This window comes from Anolis carolinensis, unplaced genomic scaffold (genome assembly GCF_035594765.1).
Source record: "Anolis carolinensis isolate JA03-04 unplaced genomic scaffold, rAnoCar3.1.pri scaffold_88, whole genome shotgun sequence".
Taxonomy (NCBI): Eukaryota; Metazoa; Chordata; class Lepidosauria; order Squamata; family Dactyloidae; genus Anolis; species Anolis carolinensis.
Window position 1 is genome coordinate 26,834 of NW_026943897.1, and position 22,235 is coordinate 49,068.

Below are 22,235 nucleotides of genomic sequence, written 5' to 3' on the forward strand. Positions count from 1 at the left end.
CTCAGGCCTGGTCTGTGTCCGTGAGGCGGGAAGGAAGGCGGCGGAGGGAAGAGGACGGAGAGGCCGAGAGAAAGGGAGAGAGAGGTCTGTGGGGAGAGGGAGGCAGGCAGGGAGGGAGGCTCGCTCTCTCGCTGGGGTGCCCGGGGGGGAGGCGGAGGGCCCGGCCTGCCTCGGGCTGTGAGGGAAGGAGGGGGGACTACAACTCCCAGTCCGTGGCTTCACAGGCCTCAATAGGCCCACACAAGGCCCGTCAGTCAAAGGAGGGCTGAGCGGGACGCAGCCAATGGGGGGCCTCCGGTGGGCGGGGCATCCCGGGCTCAGCCAATGGGAGGGAGGGGACGAGGGCGGGCTCCGAGGAAGGAGGACGAAGGAGAAGATGGCGGCCGGCTCGCCTCAGGCCTGGTCTGTGTCCGTGAGGCGGGAAGGAAGGCGGCGGAGGGAAGAGGACGGAGAGGCCGAGAGAAAGGGAGAGAGAGGTCTGTGGGGAGAGGGAGGCAGGCAGGGAGGGAGGCTCGCTCTCTCGCTGGGGTGCCCGGGGGGGAGGCGGAGGGCCCGGCCTGCCTCGGGCTGTGAGGGAAGGAGGGGGGACTACAACTCCCAGTCCGTGGCTTCACAGGCCTCAATAGGCCCACACAAGGCCCGTCAGTCAAAGGAGGGCTGAGCGGGACGCAGCCAATGGGGGGCCTCCGGTGGGCGGGGCATCCCGGGCTCAGCCAATGGGAGGGAGGGAGGGGGCGAGGGCGGGCTCCGAGGAAGGAGGACGAAGGAGAAGATGGCGGCCGGCTCGCCTCAGGCCTGGTCTGTGTTCGTGAGGCGGGAAGGAAGGCGGCGGAGGGAAGAGAACGGAGAGGCCGAGAGAGAGAGAGAGAGAGAGAGAGAGGTCTGTGGGGAGAGGGAGGCAGGCAGGGAGGGAGGCTCGCTCTCTCGCTGGGGTGCCCGGGGGGGAGGCGGAGGGCCCGGCCTGCCTCGGGCTGTGAGGGAAGGAGGGGGGACTACAACTCCCAGAATCCTCTCCGCCCAAGACGGGTCTCCACGGGACGCCTCACGGGCTTGGAGGTCTCCCCAGTGGTGTCCCTTCCTCTGTCCGCCCCGTTGTGTCTCTAGGATCCACCTGCTCTGTTGTTTCCCTCATGTTCAGACCTTCTCAGCCGCTTTGGGTCCCGACAGGGATGGAAACAGACATCTATTATTAGTGTTATTATTGTTATTATTATTGTATGACACAGCAAACAAGATAGACATGCTGGATTTCGTGTCACAAAATCACAAGTCAAACACTTCCCAAATGTCTAGGACTGTGTGATGTGTTGTTGTTATTATTATTATTATTATTATTATTGTGACACAGCAAACAAGATAGACAGGACTGTGTGATGTATATTATTATTATTATTATTATTATTATTATTATTATTATTATTATTATTTTATGACACAGCAAACAAGATAGACAGGACTGTGTGATGTATATTATTATTATTATTATTATTATTATTATTATGACACAGCAAACAAGATAGACATGCTGGATTTCGTGTCACAAAATCACAAGTCGAACACTTCCCAAGTGTCTAGGACTGTGTGATGTATTATTATTATTATTATTATTATTATTATTATTATTATTATGACACAGCAAACAAGATAGACATGCTGGATTTCGTATCACAAAATCCCAAGTCAAACACTTCCCAAGTGTCTAGGACTGTGTGATGTATTATTATTATTATTATTATTATTATTATTATTATTATTATTATTATGACACAGCAAACAAGATAGACAGGACTGTGTGATGTATATTATTATTATTATTATTATTTTATTATGACACAGCAAACAAGATAGACAGGACTGTGTGATGTATATTATTATTATTATTATTATTATTATTATTATTATGACACAGCAAACAAGATAGACATGCTGGATTTCGTGTCACAAAATCACAAGTCGAACTCTTCCCAAGTGTCTAGGACTGTGTGATGTATTATTATTATTATTATTATTATTATTATTATTATTATTATGACACAGCAAACAAGATAGACAGGACTGTGTGATGTATATTATTATTATTATTATTATTATTATTATTATTATTATTATGACACAGCAAACAAGATAGACATGCTGGATTTCGTGTCACAAAATCACAAGTCGAACACTTCCCAAGTGTCTAGGACTGTGTGATGTATTATTATTATTATTATTATTATTATTACTATGACACAGCAAACAAGATAGACAGGACTGTGTGATGTATATTATTATTATTATTATTATGACACAGCAAACAAGATAGACATGCTGGATTTCGTGTCACAAAATCACAAGTCGAACACTTCCCAAGTGTCTAGGACTGTGTGATGTATTATTATTATTATTATTATTATTATTATTATTATTATTATTATGACACAGCAAACAAGATAGACAGGACTGTGTGATGTATATTATTATTATTATTATTATTATTATTATTATTATTATTATGACACAGCAAACAAGATAGACATGCTGGATTTCGTGTCACAAAATCACAAGTCGAACACTTCCCAAGTGTCTAGGACTGTGTGATGTATTATTATTATTATTATTATTATTATTATTATTATTATGACACAGCAAACAAGATAGACAGGACTGTGTGATGTATTATTATTATTATTATTATTATATCTATTATTCTTACTAGCTGTGCCCGGCCACGCGTTGCTGTGGCGAAGTCTGGTGGTCTGGGAAATAAAGTATTGAGGAATTGGTGGTAGTTAAGGTCAAGGGTAAAGGTTTTCCCTTGACATTAAATCCAGTCGTGTCTTACTCTGGAGGTTGGTGCTCATCTCCATTTCTAAGCCGAAGAGCCGGCGTTGTCCGTAGACTCCTCCAAGGTCATGTGGGATGACTACATGGAGCGGCGTTACCTTCCCGCCAGAGCAGTACCTATTGATGCACTCACATTTGCATGTTTTCGAACTTCTGGGTTGGCACAAGTCGAACTCTTCCCAAGTGTCTAGGACTGTGTGATGTATTTTCAGATGATGCGCGCAGATCCCAGTCGGGTGGCCTTTTGCAGTTGGCAGATCGTGATTTTGTCAATGTCTATTGTTTCCAAATGCCGGCTGAGATCTTTTGGCACGGCACCCAGTGTGCCCATCACCACCGGGACCACCTGCACTGGTTTCTGCCAGAGTCTTTGCAGTTCAATCTTGAGTTTTTCCTGTTGTTTTTCGTCAATGCGACTGTCACCTGGGATGGCGACATCAATGATCCAAACCTTTTTCTTTTCCACAACTGTGATGTCTGGTGTGTTCTGTTCCAGAATTTTGCCAGTCTGGATTCGGAAGTTCCACAATCTCTTTGCGTGCTCATTCTCCAATACTTTTGCAGGTTTGTGATCCCACCAGTTCTTTGCTGCTGGGAGGTGGTACTTGAGGCATAAGTTCCAATGAATCATTTGGGCCACAGATGTGTGCCTCTGTTTGTAGTCTGTCTGTGCGATTTTCTTACAGCAGCTGAGGATATGATCCATGGTTTCGTCAGTTTCCTTGCAGAGTCTGCATTTTGGGTCATCAGCTGATTTTTGGATCTTGGCCTTAATTGCATTTGTTCTGATGGCTTGCTCCTGGGCTAATTATTATAATTATTATAATTATTATGAAACCAGGCCTGCATGCACAGCTGGCCATATTGGGTCTCTGTGCCAAGTCTGGTCCCGATCTGACCTCAGCTGGGTTCAGCGCTCTCGGCTACAGGTGAACTACAACTCCCAAAACCAAGGTCCGTTCCCCTAAATCCCTGCAGACTGTTCACTGGGTGATGGGGCTTCTCTGGGCCAAGTCTGGTCCCAGTCCATGGTCAGTGGGGGTCACAGTGTTGCTGGAGGCAGGTGAACTACAACTCCCAGAACCAAGGTCCGTTCCCCTAAATCCCTGCAGACTGTTCAGGTGGTGACGGGGCTTCTCTGGGCCAAGTCTGGTCCCAGTCCATGGTCAGTGGGGGTCCCAGTATTGCTGGAGGCAGGTGAACTACAACTCCCATCAAGGACACTTGTGCCAAGAGGACAGGGAACATGAAGAGGAAAACCAGAGGGAAGCGATTATGTAGTTTTATGTTTTTTTTTCTTTTTCTTGTTTCAGTTGTTCTCATTGTATTGTTTATTTGTTATATGTTTTTAATTGTGTTTTAATAATAATAATAATAATAACAACTTTATTTTTATACCCCGCCTCCATTTCCCAGAAGGGACTCGGGGCAGCTTACACGGGCCCAAGCCCAAATGGTACAAACATTGTAATAAAACCAATAAATACAAAACAGATCTATTATTATTATTATTATTATTATTAAACTTATATACCGCTACTCCCGGTTTGGCTCGGAGCGGTTTACAAAAATAGATTAAAACAATACACTTTTGGCTTTAAAATAGCAATAAAAACAATAAAAGCAACAATAAAAGCAACAATAAAAACAGACATAGCCCTATATATCTATAAAACATAGTAAATCACATTACAAATAAAACATGGTTTGAAAAAACATCTGAGGACTCTCATAAAAGTGACCTGGAGTCCTTATTTATGCTGGGCTTGGTCTCCATGCAAGCTGCCCCGAGTCCCTTCGGGGAGAGAGATTGTGGTGGGAATAAAGTTGTTCTTATTATTATTATTATTATTATTATTATGTACGCACAATATATAGGTGTCAATTTTCCAATTCCCGGTCACTTCCTCCCTCCCTTCCTTCCTTCCTTCCTCCCCCACCTCACTCCATTCTTCCTTCCCTTTCTTCCCCCTCCCTCCTTATTTATTTATTGAGGTATACGTGATCGGTCCTCCCCCCCGGTGGCGCAGCGGATTAAACTGCTGAACTTGCTGACCAAAAGGTTGGCAGGTTCGAATCTAGGGAGCAGAGCGAGCTCCCGCTGTTAGCCCCAGCTTCTGCCATCCTGGCAGTTCGAAACTACTTAGCTACTTGTGATTCCTTTATTTTATCACTTTTAAACTTATTTATTATGCAATGCTTTTGACATGAAATAAATTAATAAGCAGTCCGAGAACATGCAAATGCGAGTAGATCAATAGGCACCTCTTCTGCGGGAAGGTAACAGCTCTCCATGCAGTCATGCCAGTGGCCACATGACCTAGGAGGTGTCTACGGACAATGCCGGCTCTTTGTCTTAGAAATGGAGATGAGCCCCAACCCCAGAGTCGGGCAGGACTGGACTTCATGTCACGGGAAAATCCTGACCTTACTGTGTGTTCTGCACAATTGTGTGCTTTTGTGAACCGCTCCGAGTCCCTTCGGGGAGATGGTGGCAGGGTACAAATGAATAATAACAACAATAATAAAACTTTGTTCATATACCGCCCTATCTATCTCCTCAAGGGACTCAGGGCAGTTTCCAATAAGGACACCATACTACAACTTAAAACCAGGCAACAACAAAACGTAATACAATCATGAGCATAAGTATAGTGCAAATCAATCAATGAACCACAGGCTTAGGAACCAATGACAAGATACTTCACAAGCAGGCCAGGAGACAGTGGCCAAGGGTTCAGTGTTGGGGTTCAACTAGAAGGTGCCAGGCGGGTCCAGTGCAACAGTATGGCATGGCCAATAAAGTTTAGGTATAAAGTTTATCTATATATATAAAAGAGTGATGGCATCACGGCGACCCACAAAACAACAAAACTACAGACCCCCCAACCTTGAAATTTGACATCACAACCCCTCATCCATGCCTCTAGGTTGATACAACAAAAAGAAAAGAAAAATAAAGTCCTAATTAGAGAGAGAGGAATAATTGTTTTTATCCAATTGCTGCCAGTTAGAAGGCTAAGCTCCGCCCACTTGGTCTCTTAGCAACCCACTCAGCCCAGTGTTAATAAAAGAATAAAAAATAAAATAAATACAAATAATACAATAAAATAATTAAAAACACTAAAAAATTAATACAAGAAAATACTATAACAAAATAACTAAAAATAATACAACAAAATAATAAAATATAATAAATAAAAAAGATAAGTTACAATAAAATTAATTTAAAAAATACAAATAACGTCAAATAAAAATTCCACAAGAACTTTTAACCAATACCACCACCACTTTGCCACAGCAACGCGTGGCCGGGCACAGCTAGTATTTATATAAGGGAGTTACTCTGTTCATTATACCAATTCTTTTCAGACTTTCCTTTACTTTGTATCAATGCTATCCTTCCAAACCATGATAATTTGAGTTTAGCGTATTCTAAATTTTTTATATTTATTTCCTTTCTTCATTTAATAAAATTATTAGTCTCTATAACTTTTAATTTTTGCTACATTTATTCCCAAATATTTAATTGAGTATTTAAAACAGGAGGGGGAAAATTAATTAAAGACTCATTTTTAAAATTTCTTTTCCTGATAATTAAATAATTTATGAAGTATATTTAGAACCCTACCCATTAAACTGACATTTGTCTCCCTGCTATGAAACCACATTGATCTTCATTGATATACTTATATATATATATAAATTCATTCATTCTTTTTGCCATAATTTCTGTTGAAATTTTAGCATCTTGATTTATTAACTAAATGGGTCTATGTGATCCGGGTTCTGTTGGGTCCTTGTTAGGTTTCAAAATTAACATAATCAGAGACTGTTCCCGAGATGGTGGGATCTTCTCTCCTGTTATTATTATATAATTCTGTTAATTTAGGTATTAATATGGTTTTAATTTTTCTATAATATTCCGGTCCCAGCCCATCCATTTCTGGAGTCTTCCCGGCTTTTAAATTATCTATAATTTTTCCAGTCTCTTTTTCTGGAATTAATTGTTCCATAACTAATGTATCTGTTTCCTAGATCTTTATTTTTCCAATATTTTTCAATATATTCCTCTATTTTACTTTTGGAGTTTTCTTTTGCCAAGTATAGTTCTTGGCAAGATCTTGGAAAAGCTAATATTTTGTCTTCCATTCTTGTATGATTCTTACCTTCTTTGTCTTTAATGGATGGTATTATTTTCTTCCCTTTCTAACGTGTGCTGCTTTGGCTCATAATCTAGAGTTTCTGTATTACTGTATTCAAAGTATTCTCTATTTAAAAACTTCAAATTTCTTTGAGTCCTTTCTAACTCATGTTTTGCTAGCTGTTTTCTCATTGCTAATGCTTTTATATAGCTTTGTTTATCCTTTTCATCTCTAATTCCTTAATATCCAATTCTAATCTTTTTTCTTGTTATTTTCTTTAAATTACGTTGTTCTTCATTAAAATTCCTCTGGCTACTGCTTTCATTGTATCCCATACCATCATAGTAGAGCAATTGATGATGATGATGATGATGATGATGATGATGATGATGATGATGATGATAAATCTTTATTTGTACCCTGCCACCATCTCTCCTAAGGGACTCTGGGCAGCCCACAGAAGCACTCCACGTGCCGCATTTAAACAACAATACACAAGTATAAATACAAAGACATAAGTGAAATCAACAGCGTATATAAAATCCCACTAATAAAATTGTAAGAGTATGAAATTATAACAATTCCTGAAACACAATAGAACCTGCAGAAGGCCGGCTATCTGCCGTAACCATCCAACTGAGGAGCAGTGGTTCATCAAGCTGACCAGAGATTACTCCGGATCAAAGGACTGTCTGAAGAGCCATGTTTTAAACTCACCCAAAAGACTTGAAGTGTGGGGGCTAATCTGATTTCTTTAGAGCCGGAGAGCCACCTACGCAACCCCCCCCCCCTTTCTCTTGTATTTGAGATGGTGGTGGACCTAGAAGGAGATGCGGTCTCGAAGACAGGTTGGATCCGAAGCATATAGGGCTTTATAGGCAATCACCTGCATCCGGGGTTTCGGGGTTCGGTGCCATCTCTATGCAGATGACACTCAACTCTACTACTCTTTTCCACCAGACTCCAAGGAAGCCCCCCGTGTCCTGACTCAGTGTCTGGCCGCTGTGATGGGCTGGATGAGGGCAAACAAGCTGAAGCTTAATCCTGACAAGACAGAGGTCCTCCAGGCCAGTCGCACGTCGGATCGGGGTGTAGGGTGGCCACCTGTTCTCCCCCTGAAGACACAGGTCCACAGTCTGGGGGTCCTCCTGGGATCAGCACTGGCGCTTGATTCTCAGGTGTCGGCGGTGGCTGGGAGGGCCTTTGCACAATTAAAACTTGTGCGCCAGCTGTGACCGTACCTCGAGAAGTCTGACTTGGCCACGGTGGTCCACGCATTGGTTACCTCAAGACTGGACTACTGCAATGCACTCTACGTGGGGCTGCCTTTGAAAACGGCCCAGAAAATGCTGCTGATACAAAGGTCGGCAGCCAGATTGTTAACAGGAGCTAGTTCCAGGGAGTGTACTTGTGATGACTCATGGGCCTTGTAGTCCTGTTCCTAGTACTATTGTGGCAGACGAAGAGGAAAACATGGGATTTCCGCCGTTTCAGCCAGAATCGGAGCCTCTCCACCTGGAGGATGTTTGTCCTCAAGAATGTAGCCAAACAGGCCTTGGGCAGAACTCCCCCCCGTTTTCCCGGAGGGACAATTATAATAGAGATAGGGGAGCCAGGGAGGCTAATCGCCGGAGCCTGAGAATCGCTGCCAAACAACTAGCTGATTAGGTCTGCTTCCCTTGGGAAATTCTAAGGAGTCATGCATCTGGACAGAGTTGGGTTTCGCTTCTCATTCTCTGGGGAAAGTGTTCTGTTGGCGGGAAAACAAGACCCAATATAGGTGCTGGACGCAAGGGGAACTTTGCGGAGTCAATTGATCAGCTTGAGGAGAGAGATCGTGTGTGGACTTCGTAACCCCAGTTCCTTGTTTCCCGGATCAAGTTTCCAGCCTTGCCTTGTTTCACGGACTTCCTTGGACTCTGTTCATGTTTCGTGTTTGCCTCGTTCCAAGTCTTTGATCTAGCCAAGAATCAAGTTTATTTTCTAGCCTAGTTGTCAAGCTACATTGGACCTTAAAGACTCTGTCATTCCCCACACTATTGCTTGGCAAAGTGTGTGTTTCGGTCAAGTGGATTATAACTTTGGACTCTAATATCTTATATTGGACAATACAATTCTGGACTATATTTGACCTCATCTGGAAGGTCTGCTTCTGAACTTTATTCTTCACTTGTTTTTATTGACTTTATATATTTCTATAATAAAGATATTAGATAGATTCTGGCCTCTGTGTAAGGTTATTGGTGCTCTGCAGCCTGGGTCCTGACAGTACTACGCCTCTCCTGAAGCAGCTCCATTGGCTGCTAATAAGTTTCCAGTCCCAATTCAAAGTGCAGGTCATGACCTGCAAAGCCCTAAATGGTTTGGGTCCTGTCTATCTTCGTGACCGCGTTTCTCCCTATAAACCAGCGTGGGCTCGCAGATCTTCCGGGGAGGCCCTCCTTTCACTCCCGCCACCATCTGAAATGTGGTTGGTGGGAACGAGGGAGAGGGCCTTCTCCGTGGTGGCCCCCCGGCTCTGGAACTCTCTCCCCAGGGAGCTCAGACTAGCACCCACCCTAACCACATTCCAAAAAAGCTTGAATGTGCTTTTGATTAATCAGCTGCACTCACCATACAGTCCAAATCGCCTTGCTGTCTCCTGCCCTGTTTCCCTGAAAATAAGACATCCCCTGAAAGTAATACCTAGTAGAGGTTTTGCCGAATTGCTAAATATAAGGCCTCCCCTAAAAGTAAGATCTAGAAAAGTTATTGTTTGGAAGCATGCCCACCAAACAGAACACCAGAGCATGCAGGATTGGTAAATGGACGTACCATAGATTGTTGTACATGGAAATAACGGTCGTAACAAGAAATTCTTGATAGAATTCACAGTTTGGTTATGCTGGTTTGTGATGACATTTACTGTACAGTATATAATAAACTAGCTTGGAGAGCCGGCGATGCCCGGGTCATTTGAGAAAGGCATTGTTTGCCTGTGTTCCAAGTGTAGCCTATATCCAATGTCAGCTGGGTTCAGTGGGTGCGGGTGAGCTCCAACTCCCATATGCAAGTCCCATCGTCCAGTGTCCATCCCCCTCCAAACAGAGCCAGTATGTAGAATAGGTCATGAGGGCTCCATGTACCATGTTTGGTCTTGATCAGTCATTTGTGTGGGTCGCGGTGCTCTCAGGAAGTGAGTGAAGGTATTGGAAGTCCCATCGTCCATGGTCCATCATCCTCCAAACTGCACCTGGGTGTAGAGTGAGTCATGGGTGTTCTCTGTTTGAAGTTTGGTCTTGATGAGACATTGATGGGGGTGACAGTGGTCTCAGGAAGTGAATGAATATACTGCAAGTCCCATCATCCAAGGTCCAAGCTCTTTCAAATCTCACCAAGATGTAGAGTGGGCCATGGTGGCTCTATGTGCCAAGTTTGGTCTTGATCAGTCATTGGTGGGGGTCACAGTAGTCCCAGGAAGTGACTGAAGATATTGTAAGTCCCCTCATCCACGGTCCCTCTTCCCCCAAATTGCACCAGGATGTAAAGTGGGCTACCCTGCACCTGTGTGTCAAGTTTGATCCAGTTTTGTCATTCATGGGCATCACAGTGGTTTGTGGGAGGTGAATTGGATGAATGTACTGCAAATCCCATAATCCTTGGTCCACCCTCCGTCAAACTGCTGCAGCATGTGAAGTGTGTCATTTGGGATCTGTGTGCCTGGTTTGGTTCAGTTGTGTGATTTGTGGCAGTTGCTGTGGTCTCAAGAAGTGAGGGGAGGTACTGCAAATTCCATCATCCTTGGTCCATCCTGCCCCAATATACATCAGGACGTAAAGGGGTCGACAGGAGTTCTGTGTGCCAAGTTTGGTCCATTTCCATCATTGGTGGGCATTGCAGTAGTCTGTGGGAGTTCAAGTGTTTGAAAGTACTGCAAATCCCATCATCCGTGGTCCATCCTCCCCCAAATGGCAGCAGGTCATAAAGTGCATTGTGGGGATGAAGTGTGCCAAGTTTGGTGCAGATCCGTCATTCCTGTTGGTCTCAGTGGCCTGGGATAGTGGCGGCCAATCAAAACGCGAGCACATATTCCGCCAGGCCAATCAAAACGCTGATACATACTCTGATTTCACTTTTATTATATACTAGCTGTGCCCGGCCACGCGTTGCTGTGGTAAAGTGGTGGTGGTATTGGTTAAAAATTGTTGTGTAATTTTTTATTTGACTTTATTTGCATTTTTTTGTTAATTTTATTGTAAGTTATATTTTTATTTATTATATTTTATTATTTTCTTGTATTATTTTTAGTTATTTTCTATTATTATAGTATTTTATTGTATTAATTTTTAGTGTTTTTTATTATTTTTATCGGGTTGCTAGGAGACCAAGTGGGCGGAGCTTAGCCTTCTAACTGGCAGCAATTGGATAAAAACTATTATTCCTCTCTCTCTAATTAGGACTTTATTTTTCTTTTCTTTTTGTTGTATCAACCTTGAGGCGTGGATGATGGGTTGTGTTGTCAAATTTCGAGGTTGGGGGGCCTGTACTTTTGTTGTTTTGTGGGTCGCCGTGATGCCATCACTCTTTTATATATATAGATATAGATGTTCATTTTTTTGTTCAAAAATAAATGTGAATTCTTCTCTGTGGAAAAATAAGACGTCCCCTGAAAATAAGACCTAGCACATCTTTGAGAGCAAAAATTAATATAAGGCACTGTCTTATTTTCGGGAAAACAGGGCAACACTTTACCCCACTCTGGTTCCACGATTCATGTTTCACTACTCACTATTCAAGTCAGCCCCCCTCCCACGTAATCCTAAACAGCCCCACTCCCCTGTCTAATTGATATGTTATGTGTTTTATCTTAAAGTTTTAAAATGGTTTGGTTCTTGTTATGTATTTTAATTTTGTAACTTGTACTGTTTTTATGCCTATGTCAACTGTTGTTTTTAGGGCTTTGTCCCCACGTAAGCCGCCCCGAGTCCCCTTGGGGAGATGGAGGCGGGGTCTAAGAAATATATTATTATTAATATTATTATTTGTAATTGTGCTGTCCTACTTGGCTTATTTCCTGGTTGCTGTTCTTGGGAGGAATGTTCCATTGGCTCCTGTTTTGGGGGTGGAGCTTGGGACTCCCCTTGGATGAGGTTTGGATGAGATGGTTCAGCCTGGGAGCTAATCTCTAGAGCAGGGGTCCCCAAAGTACGGCCCGCGGGCCACATCCGGCCCATCGGAGCCATTTATCCGCCCCCCGCGGTGGTGGCTCCTTCCTCCTCCGCCAAGAAAGGTGCGTGTAGTGTGGAGAAGGAGGAAAAGGCACATGCCTTTCTTATCTCCATCGCCCCACAGGCACTTTTCCCACTGCCGCTGCTGAGGAAGGGCCGCACGGGGCGAGGAAAAGGTGTGCGGCTTTCCTCCCTCACCCCAGGGGCAGCTTTCCCACCATCGAGGAAGGGCTGCACGGGGGGAGGAAAAGGCATTCCTTTCCCCCCCCCGCTGCCGCTGCTGAGGGAGGCCGCGGGAAAGGTGAGCGCAGGGTGAGGGAGGAAAGGTGCATGGCTTTTCCTCGCCCTGCACTCACCTTTCCCGCTGCTGCTGCCGCCGAGGAAGAGCTGCACGAGGCGAGGAAAAGGCATGTGACTTTCCTCCCTCACCTCGCGGGCAGCTTTCCCGCTGCCGCCGTCGAGGAAGGCAGTGGGAAAGGTGCGCGTGGGGTGAGAGAAGTGAGAAAGGCGCACGCCATTTCCTCGTCACGCACGCACCTTTCCCGCTGTCGAGGAAGGGCCTCACGGGGCGAGGAAAAGGCGTGGGCCTTTCCTCCTTTCCTCCTCGCTACCGCTGAGGAAGGCCTGCACAGAACGAGAGAGGAGGGAAAGATGCGTGCCGTGGATTCATTTTTCTTGAAGGCTAGCCATTTCTTCCAACCCTGATTTTTAGTGTATTATTATTGTTGTTGTTGTTGTTGTTGGTCAGGGGTGCTTTATGTTTTGGTTCACAAAGGGAGAAAGGGGTTGGACTCTATGGCCCAAGGGGTCTCTTCCAACCATGTTTATTATGGTGTTGTTGTTGTTGTTGTTATTGGGTGGCTATCTGTCAGGGGTGCTTTGATTATGATGTGATGCACAAAGGCAAAAGGGGGTTGGAGTAGATGTCCCAAGGGGTCTCTTCCAACCCTCTTTATTATTTTGATGATGATGATGATGATGATGATGATTATTAACATTGAGACTGTATTTGTTCCTTTTTTGTTTTTGTTTTTACTTCAAAATAAGATATGTGCAGTACGCATAGGAATTTGTTCATAGCTTTTTTTTAAAAAAAACTATAATCCGGCCCTCCAATGGTCTGAGGGACCGTGAACTGGCCCACTGTTAAAAACGTTTGGGGACCCCTGCTCTAGAGGCTTTTCCCCCTCCAGTTGCCATTCCAGAGAAAAACCTTAGAGATAGGTCTTAGAATTGGTCTGGGTTCTTTGACCTGGCAAATTCAAACAGGCAACATAAATCACGTACTTACCTTACAGCTTATGTATTTACCTCAAAGATAGCAAAGCTTATAGTTCACCTTGTACTTACCACCATAGCTTTGTGTACTTACCATCATACATAGTACTTACCATACAGTCATTATAGATAGTACTAGCTGTGCCCAGCCACGCGTTGCTGTGGCGAAATCTGGTGGTATGGGAAATAAAGTATTGAGGAATTGGTGGTAGTTAAGGTCAAGGGTCCCCTGGGCTGAGTGGGTTGCTAAGGGACCAAGTGAACAGAGCTTAGCCTTCTAACTGGCAGCAATTGGATAAAACAATTATTCCTCTCCCTCTAATTAGGACTTTATTTATTTATCTTTTTATTGTATCAACCTAGAGGCATGTATGAGGGGTTGTGCTGTCAATTTTCAAGGTTGTGGGGTGTTTACTTTTGTTGTTTTGTCCGCTGCCGTGATGCCATCACTCTTTTATATATATAGACTAGCTGTGCCCGGCCACGCGTTGCTGTGGCAAAGTGGTGGTGGTATTGGTTAAAAATTGTTGTGTAATTTTTATTTGACGTTATTTGCAATTTTTTTATTAATTTTATTGTAAGTTATATTTTTATTTATTATATTTTATTATTTTCTTGTATTACTTTTAGTTATTTTCTGTTATTATAGAATTTTATTGTATTAATTTTTTAGTGTTTTTAATTATTTTTTAGTGTTTTTATTATTTTTTATTGGGTTGCTAGGAGACCAAGTTGGAGGAGCTTAGCCTTCTAACTGGCAGCAATTGGATAAAAGCAATTACTCCTCTCCCTCTAATTAGGACTTTATTTTTCTTTTCTTTTTGTTGTATCAACCTAGAGGCGTGGATGATGGGTTGTGTTGTCAAATTTCGAGGTTGGGGGGCCTGTAGTTTTGTTGTTTTGTGGGTCGCCGTGATGCCATCACTCTTTTATATATATAGATTTACCTCATAGCCTCATACTTACCATTACAGATAGAGTTCATCATAGCCATGTACTTACCTTACAGTTTACCTCATAGCCTTGTACTTACCTTATAGTCACATCATAGCTTTAGGTATTTACCTCAAAGATAGCAAAGCTTATAGTTCACCTTGTACTTACCTTATGTACTTACCTTATGTACTTACCTTATAGCTTATCACCTTATGGTTTACCTCAGAGTTATTATAGATAGTTCACTATAGCTGGTATTTACCACTAAAGTCATTATAGATAGTGCTTATCATAGCCTTGTACTTACCCTATAGTACCTACCTTTCCTCATAGCTTGTGTGTTAATCCTTTATAGTCTCTATAGCTTTCATTCTCAATCAGTATACCGTGTTTCCCCGAAAATAAGACAGTGTCTTATATTAATTTTTGCTCCCAAAGATGCACTAGGTCTTATTTTCAGGGGATGTCTTATTTTTCCATGAAGAAGAATTCACATTTATTATTGAACAAAAAATGAACATTTATTATATACTGTACAGTAGTTGTCATCACAAACCAGCATAACCAGACAAACTGTGAATCCTATCAAGAATTTCTTGTTACTAATATTTCCATGTACAACACTTTATAGTATGTACATTGACCGATCCTGCATGCTCTGGTGTTCTGTTTGGCAGGCATGCTTCCAAACAAAAACTTTGCTAGGTCTTACTTTCGGGGGAGGCCTTATATTTAGCAATTCAGCAAAACCTCTACTAGGTCTTATTTTCTGGGGATGTCTTATTTTAGGGGAAACAGGGTAGTTTTATATCTGTATAATTTCAGTGATTTTACTTCATATTATTTCTAATACACTAAAAGGACTGTTTCCTGTTTTCAATAAACATATTTTTGGTTATCTTTAATCAGCTTCTAGAGTATTTACTTTGGGGTTTGAGGTATAATTATAAGGTAAACCGAAGCCGCTTGGGTAGCCAGACCTGGAGATAGCCATTTTCCCCCAGCGGGCCTTCACCCCCAGACTGCGAACCTGTGTCTTCAGGGGGAGTGTGACCCCGTCCAACACAGGCTGTAACCCTATTCCCTGTTCGGCCTTGCGACTGACCAGGAGGACCTCTGTCTTGTCTGGATTCAGTTTCAATTTGTTGGCCCTCATCCAGTCCGACACAGCGGCCAGACACCGGTTCAGGACCTGGACAGCCTCCTGAGTGACAGGTGGGAAGGAGTGACAGAGCTGGACATCATCTGCGTACAGATGACACCGCACCCCGAAACTCCGGATGAATATATTTGAATATATGTTATTCATTATTACTTTATTTTATTATTTATTATTATTATTTTGTTGTTTTACTATGTTATTTTTACTATATTATTGTATTATTATACTACTTTTTAAAATTTATATCTATATATATAAAAGAGTGATGGCATCACGGCAGCGGACAAAACAACAAAAGTAAACACCCCACAACCTCGAAAATTGCCAGCACAACCCCTCATCCATGCCTCTAGGTTGATACAACAAAAAGAAAAGAAAAATAAAGTCCTAATTAGAGGGAGAGGAATAATTGTTTTTATCCAATTGCTGCCAGTTAGAAGGCTAAGCTCCTCCAACTTGGTCTCCTAGCAACCCAATAAAAAATAATAAAAACACTAAAAAATAATTAAAAACACTAAAAAATTAATACAATAAAATACTATAATAACAGAAAATAACTAAAAGTAATACAAGAAAATAATAAAATATAATAAATAAAAATATAACTTACAATAAAATTAATAAAAAAATTGCAAATAACGTCAAATAAAAATTACACAACAATTTTTAACCAATACCACCACCACTTTGCCACAGCAATGCGTGGCCGGGCACAGCTAGTCTATATATATAAAAGAGTGATGGCATCACGGCAGCGGACAAAACAACAAAAGTAAACACCCCCCAACCTCGAAATTTGACAACACAACCCCTCATCCATGCCTCTAGGTTAATTCAACAAAAAGAAAAGAAAAATAAAGTCCTAATTAGAGGGAGAGGAATAATTGTTTTTATCCAATTGCTGCCAGTTAGAAGGCTAAGCTCTGTTCACTTGGTCTCCTAGCAACCCACTCAGCCCAGGGGACCCTTGACCTTAACTACCACCAATTCCTCAATACTTTATTTCCCATACCACCATACTTCGCCACAGCAACGCGTGGCTGGGCACAGCTAGTTATTTTATAATTTATTTTCTGTTATTTTACTACACTATATTATTTTCATTATATTCATTATATTCGTTACCATTAGAAACCTTCTTTTGTATCTGCCTTAACCATGTGAGGGTGCCAGAGTTTGGGGAGATAGAATACCATCTCATCATGGGCTCTACAGAGGGAATGCATGAGTGCCTGAATGGAACTTAGTTCAGCATGGACTCAATTTGTGAACGTGGTTGTGAATGAGCCAGTTGGGAAGGCAGGTCCTTCTTAGTTTGGAAGATTCATTTGGGAAATGTGGCCGGAGTGACCCTTTGAGATGCCGAGGAAGCAGAGTGGGGAGTCCCTGTGGCAGGGGAGATAAGGACACAATCCATAAAGAAATCCTTGTTCCTTTGAGCATTTAGCACAATGCTGGTAATTCACGGAAACCCAGGATCCAGAACAGGGCTCCTCAAACTTTTAAAGCAGAGGGCCGGTCCACAATCCTTCCGACTGTGGAGGGGCCGAATTATCATTTGGAAAAAGAAAAAAAAAACGAACAAATTCCTATGCACACTGCACATGTCTTATTTGTAGTGCAAAACAACAACAACAATGAAAGAACAATACAATATTTAAAAATGAAAACAATTGTAACCAGCATAACCCTATCAGGATTTCAATGGGAAGTGTGGACCTGCTTCTGGCCAATGAGATAGTCAAGTTAATTAGGATTGTTGTTGTTGTTGTGTGCCTTAAGTCATTTCAGACTTTGGGTGAGCCTAAGTCTAAAATTATTTATTTATTCATTTACTACATTTATTTATTACATTTATATCCTGCCCTTCTCACCCTGAAGGGGACTCAGACTAGCTGTATGTACATAGAATATATTATATTATTAGCATAGCACAATATTAGCATTATATATTACTATATTGAACTATACCACTATACTGTAATATTATATGTAATATACAACATATAATTAATATTATTATATGGCATTATTAATATTATATTGTATAACATTATAACATTATAATATTATTATCAATATTATATGTATATACAATATATTATATTATTAAAATGATATTAAAATGTTATTTTATAAAACTGAGGGCGGGGGCCAGGTAAATGACCTTGGAGGGCCGCATTCAGCCCCCGGGCCTTAGTTTGGGGACCCCTGATCCAGAATATGTTACACTCTTGAATGCTGGACGGAGTTCTGCCTGCCTGCCTGCCTTCTGTTCCTTTAACCACGTTTGGGTCTGACCCAGTGAAATGGGTGTGGCCCTCCAATACGGGAAAAGGGTTCAGTTCCCTCCTTCTATGATTCCTTCCTTCTCTTATCCCTTCCTTCTGTGTTTCCTCCCTCCCTTCCATCTTTCCTTTCTTCTTTCCTTTTTGCTTTGTTTTCCTTGAGCCAGAGGTATGCGGCTTCATGTCTAACCTTTTGCTTCTTCTTTCTTGACCAGGACGTGAGAGTTCTCTGGAGCCACCCCTGCCGTGATGGGAAACGAACCAGCTTCTAGTCGATATTAAGGCATTTGGAAACCAAAGTGCAGTAAGGAAACCAGTTCTCTAGGAAAAGGGATTCCTCTCAAGGGGCTGATCCTGCTGAATTCCTACATTCACTTTGGATTCTAGAGTAGAACCGTAGAGTCGGAAGAGACTGCATGAGGCACCCAGTCCAGGCCTCTGCCGTGCAGGAAAAGTGCAAAGTACCCCTGACAGATGAGCATCTGGCCTCTGTTTAAAGGATTCCAAAGGAGCCTCCACTACACTTTGAGGCAGAGAGTTCCACTGCTGAACAGCTCAGGAAGTTCTTAATGTTCAGATGGAATCTACTTTCCTGTAATTTGAACCCACTGCTGTGAGTAATCAGAAAGGGAAAAACAAGAATCAAGTGTCCTTATTGGAATTAAATGTACATAACATTGTTGACATGGAGGAGAAAGTATATAAATGTATTGAATGTGGAAAGAGCTTTAGTCTGCATGGAAACCTGAAGACACATCAAAGGATTCACACTGGGGAGAAACCCTATAAATGCCTGGAGTGTGGACAGAGCTTCACTCAGAAGGGAAGCTTACATAGACATCAAAGGACTCACACTGGGGAGAAGCCCTATAAATGCCTGGAGTGTGGACAGAGCTTCACTCAGAAGGGACACTTACATATACATCAAAGGACTCACACTGGGGAGAAACCCTATAACTGCCTGGAGTGTGGACAGAGCTTCTCTCATAATTCACATCTACATAGACATCAAAGGACCCACACTGGGGAGAAACCCTATAACTGCCTGGAGTGTGGACAGAGCTTTGCTCAGAAGGGAAGCTTGCATAAACATCAAAGGACTCACACTGGAGAGAAACCCTATAAATGCCTGGAGTGTGGACAGAGCTTTGCTCAGAAGGGAAGCTTGCATAAACATCAAAGGATTCACACTGGGGAGAAACCCTATAACTGCCTGGAGTGTGGACAGAGCTTCAGTGATTGTTCAACTCTACGTTCACATCAAAGGACCCACACTGGAGAGAAACCCTATAACTGCCTGGAGTGTGGACAGAGCTTCACTCAGAGTTCAGGACTACGTTCACATCAAAGGACCCACACTGGAGAGAAACCCTATAACTGCCTGGAGTGTGGACAGAGCTTTGCTCAGAGTTCAGGACTACGTAGACATCAAAGGACTCACACTGGGGAGAAAACCTATAACTGCCTGGAGTGTGGACAGAGCTTTACTCGTAGTTCAGGTCTACGTTCACATCAAAGGACTCACACTGGGGAGAAACCCTATAACTGCCTGGAGTGTGGACAGAGCTTTGCTCGTAGTTCAGGTCTACGTTCACATCAAAGGACTCACACTGGGGAGAAACCCTATAACTGCCTGGAGTGTGGACAGAGCTTCACTGAGAAGGGAAGCTTGCATAAACATCAAAGGATTCACACTGGGGAGAAACCCTATAACTGCCTGGAGTGTGGACAGAGCTTTGCTCATAGTTCAGGTCTACGTTCACATCAAAGGACTCACACTGGAGAGAAACCCTATAACTGCCTGGAGTGTGGACAGAGCTTTGCTCGTAGTTCAGGTCTACGTTCACATCAAAGGACTCACACTGGGGAGAAACCCTATAACTGCCTGGAGTGTGGACAGAGCTTCACTCAGAAGGGAAACTTGCATAAACATCAAAGGATTCACACTGGGGAGAAACCCTATAACTGCCTGGAGTGTGGACAGAGCTTCACTCAGAAGGGAAGCTTGCATAAACATCAAAGGATTCACACTGGGGAGAAACCCTATAACTTCCTGGAGTGTGGACAGAGCTTTACTCGAAGTTCAGGACTACGTTCCCATCAAAGGACTCACGCTGGGCAGAAACCATAGAAATGCATGGAGTGTGGACAGAGCTTTTCATGGAATAGACATCAATTTGAGTTTAGCATATTCTAATAATTGTATATTTATTTCCTTTCTTAGTTTAATAAAATTATTAGTATCTAAATCTTCTAATTCTCTATAACATTTATTCCCAGATCCTTAATTGTCTTTAATTTTAATTATCCCCTCCTGTTTTATTTTTTAAATCTCTTCTTAGTGATAATTAAATAACTACACTTCTGACTTGTTCCAGTTAATTTGCAAAACTTTTAATTTTCCAAAATTTTTCTAGGTAATTTTCATTTTTTCCCCATTGTTGTATTGGGGTTTCCACTGATAAATGGGTATCTTCTGCAAATAAATTAATTTCATTTGTTTCAATACTCTTAGTTCCATAACTAATGTATCTGTTTCCTGGATCTTTATTTTCCAATATTTCTCAATATATTCCTCTATTTTACTTTTGGAGTTTTCTTTTGCCAAGTATAGTTCTTGATATGATCTTGGAAAAGTTAATATTTTGTCTTCCATCCTTGTATGATTCTTACCTTCCTTGTCTTTAATGGATGTTATTAATTTTTTCCTTTCTAATGTGTGCTGCCTTGGCTAATAATTTGGAGTTTCTATTACTGTATTCAAAGTATTCTTGTTGTGAATGCGCCTTCAGAGACTGTGAATGATAGTGGTGGGATCAGGAGAGGAAGGAAAAGCCCTCGCGAGGAGGGCTCATTGGAGGATTTGTTTAGGAAAAGGGTCAGGGAGACTGATGGGGAGTCTTCTGAGCAGGATTTATGTGGGGATCCTGAGGTGGAAATGGATGCTGGGGAACAGGTGTTAACGGAGGAATTGGGCACGGACTGGGCACGGGCACCGGAGATGCTTGGGGACGAATCGGGGCCCATGGATACTGCTGATGCTGGGGAAGCTTGGGTGTCTTCAGAAGCAGATCCCACTTGGTCTGCTTGGAGGAGTGAGAGGGAGTCCACAGGTGTGGATAGAGTTGGGCACGGGCAGGATGATTGGGACTCTGATGAGGAATTAGGAACGCCTGACCCAAGGGCATTGGCTGTGTGGAGTTCTGATTCAGATTAAGAAGTTGAGACACCTGCTCTTTGGGCGTGGATGGTTTGGACGCCCAGGGAGACCTGGATATATTGGGGTTGTTTGGCCATTATACCTTGCGTGTGGCAAGGTGTTGCTGGGCGCCACTGGGTTTCCTGTGTGTGTTACTGAAGACTGAACTGGGACTTTGCAACGGATGTAAGTTTAATCTGGGTTATTCTGCAACGGGAGGGCTGGAATTGTGTGGGTTTTCCTGGACTGCACTGTTATTGCTATTTTGTATTATCTGCTGTTTGCCCTTGTTGCTTTGGCTCTCTGTGCCATTTCGTGTTGTGACCTTCTTGGATGACTTCAACCTCTCGGACCTTGGACCTTGGACTGGAACTTGACTCGGCTTTGCTCTTCGCTCTCAATCTGTGGCTTGGTGTCGTTCTCTATTCCGTGGCTGTCTGCTCTTACTGACTACTACCTTCGCTCCTGATACCGACGCTGTCTGCTTATCCCGACTTCGGACCGGCTTGACGACGTTCTCCCGCTCTGCTCCTTTAACTCCTGGCTTGGCGTTTGCTTCTGCAGCAGCTTGGCGTTGCTGGTTTATCCCGACTTCGGACCGGCTTGACGACACTTTCCCGCTCTGCTCCTTTAACTCTTGGTTTGGTGTATGTTCCAGCAGCGGTTGCTGTGAGCTCGCCAGCGTCTCACAGTTTCGCTGTCTTTGCTGCTCTCAACTGGGAGTTCCCTAGCTCAGTTTGTGCATTTGTTTGTTTTGAACTCCTTTTTGTACTTTTGAGTTTTGGGAAAGGTTTGTGGGCTTCAATACTGCTTGCTTAGTTCATGCCTCCGTTTTTCAGCCCATTGTGAACTTTTGAGTCACGTTCTAGAACTTTAAATTTAACCTGGATTATATCTGGCTAATCCGGATTATTTGCCAGTTCTTGTTTTTTGGTGTTTTTCCCACTTGTTCTACTTAATAACACTGAAAGTTAAGTGTTTTAAGTCTTTTTAGTTTGTTGAGCTATTTTTTGGACTGTTGCTTTCATAAACTCTATTTTGCTCTCTAATTGGCGTCTGACAATTCTCCATTTAAAAATATCAAAATTCTTTGTGCCTTTTCTAACTCTGTTTTCTCATTGCTGTTGTTTTTATATAGCTTTGTTTATCCTTTTCTAGCATATATTTCATCTCTAATTCCGTAATTTCTAATTC

The 22,235-nt window shown here is 42.6% G+C and overlaps 1 protein-coding gene across 2 annotated transcripts; it reads left to right on the forward strand.

The window, feature by feature from the left end:
- Window positions 1-338: 338 nt before the first annotated feature.
- Window positions 339-20,348, forward strand: LOC134295169 (zinc finger protein 420-like). 2 transcript variants are annotated; one of them, XM_062967048.1, is made up of 2 exons: window positions 339-476; window positions 18,058-20,348. In XM_062967048.1, exon 2 carries the CDS (start codon window positions 18,528-18,530, stop codon window positions 19,971-19,973), a length of 1,446 nt encoding a protein of 481 aa, XP_062823118.1. In that variant the 5' UTR covers window positions 339-476; window positions 18,058-18,527; the 3' UTR covers window positions 19,974-20,348. The 2 variants fall into 2 exon arrangements, with proteins under 2 accessions (XP_062823118.1, XP_062823120.1); XM_062967050.1 differs by lacking the exon at window positions 339-476 and adding an exon at window positions 494-880.
- Window positions 20,349-22,235: the final 1,887 nt, after the last annotated feature.

Coding starts and splice junctions, on each gene's coding strand:
- LOC134295169 (XM_062967048.1), top strand. CDS start 18,528: ATGGAGGAGAAAGTATATAAATGTATTGAATGTGGAAAGAGCTTTAGT.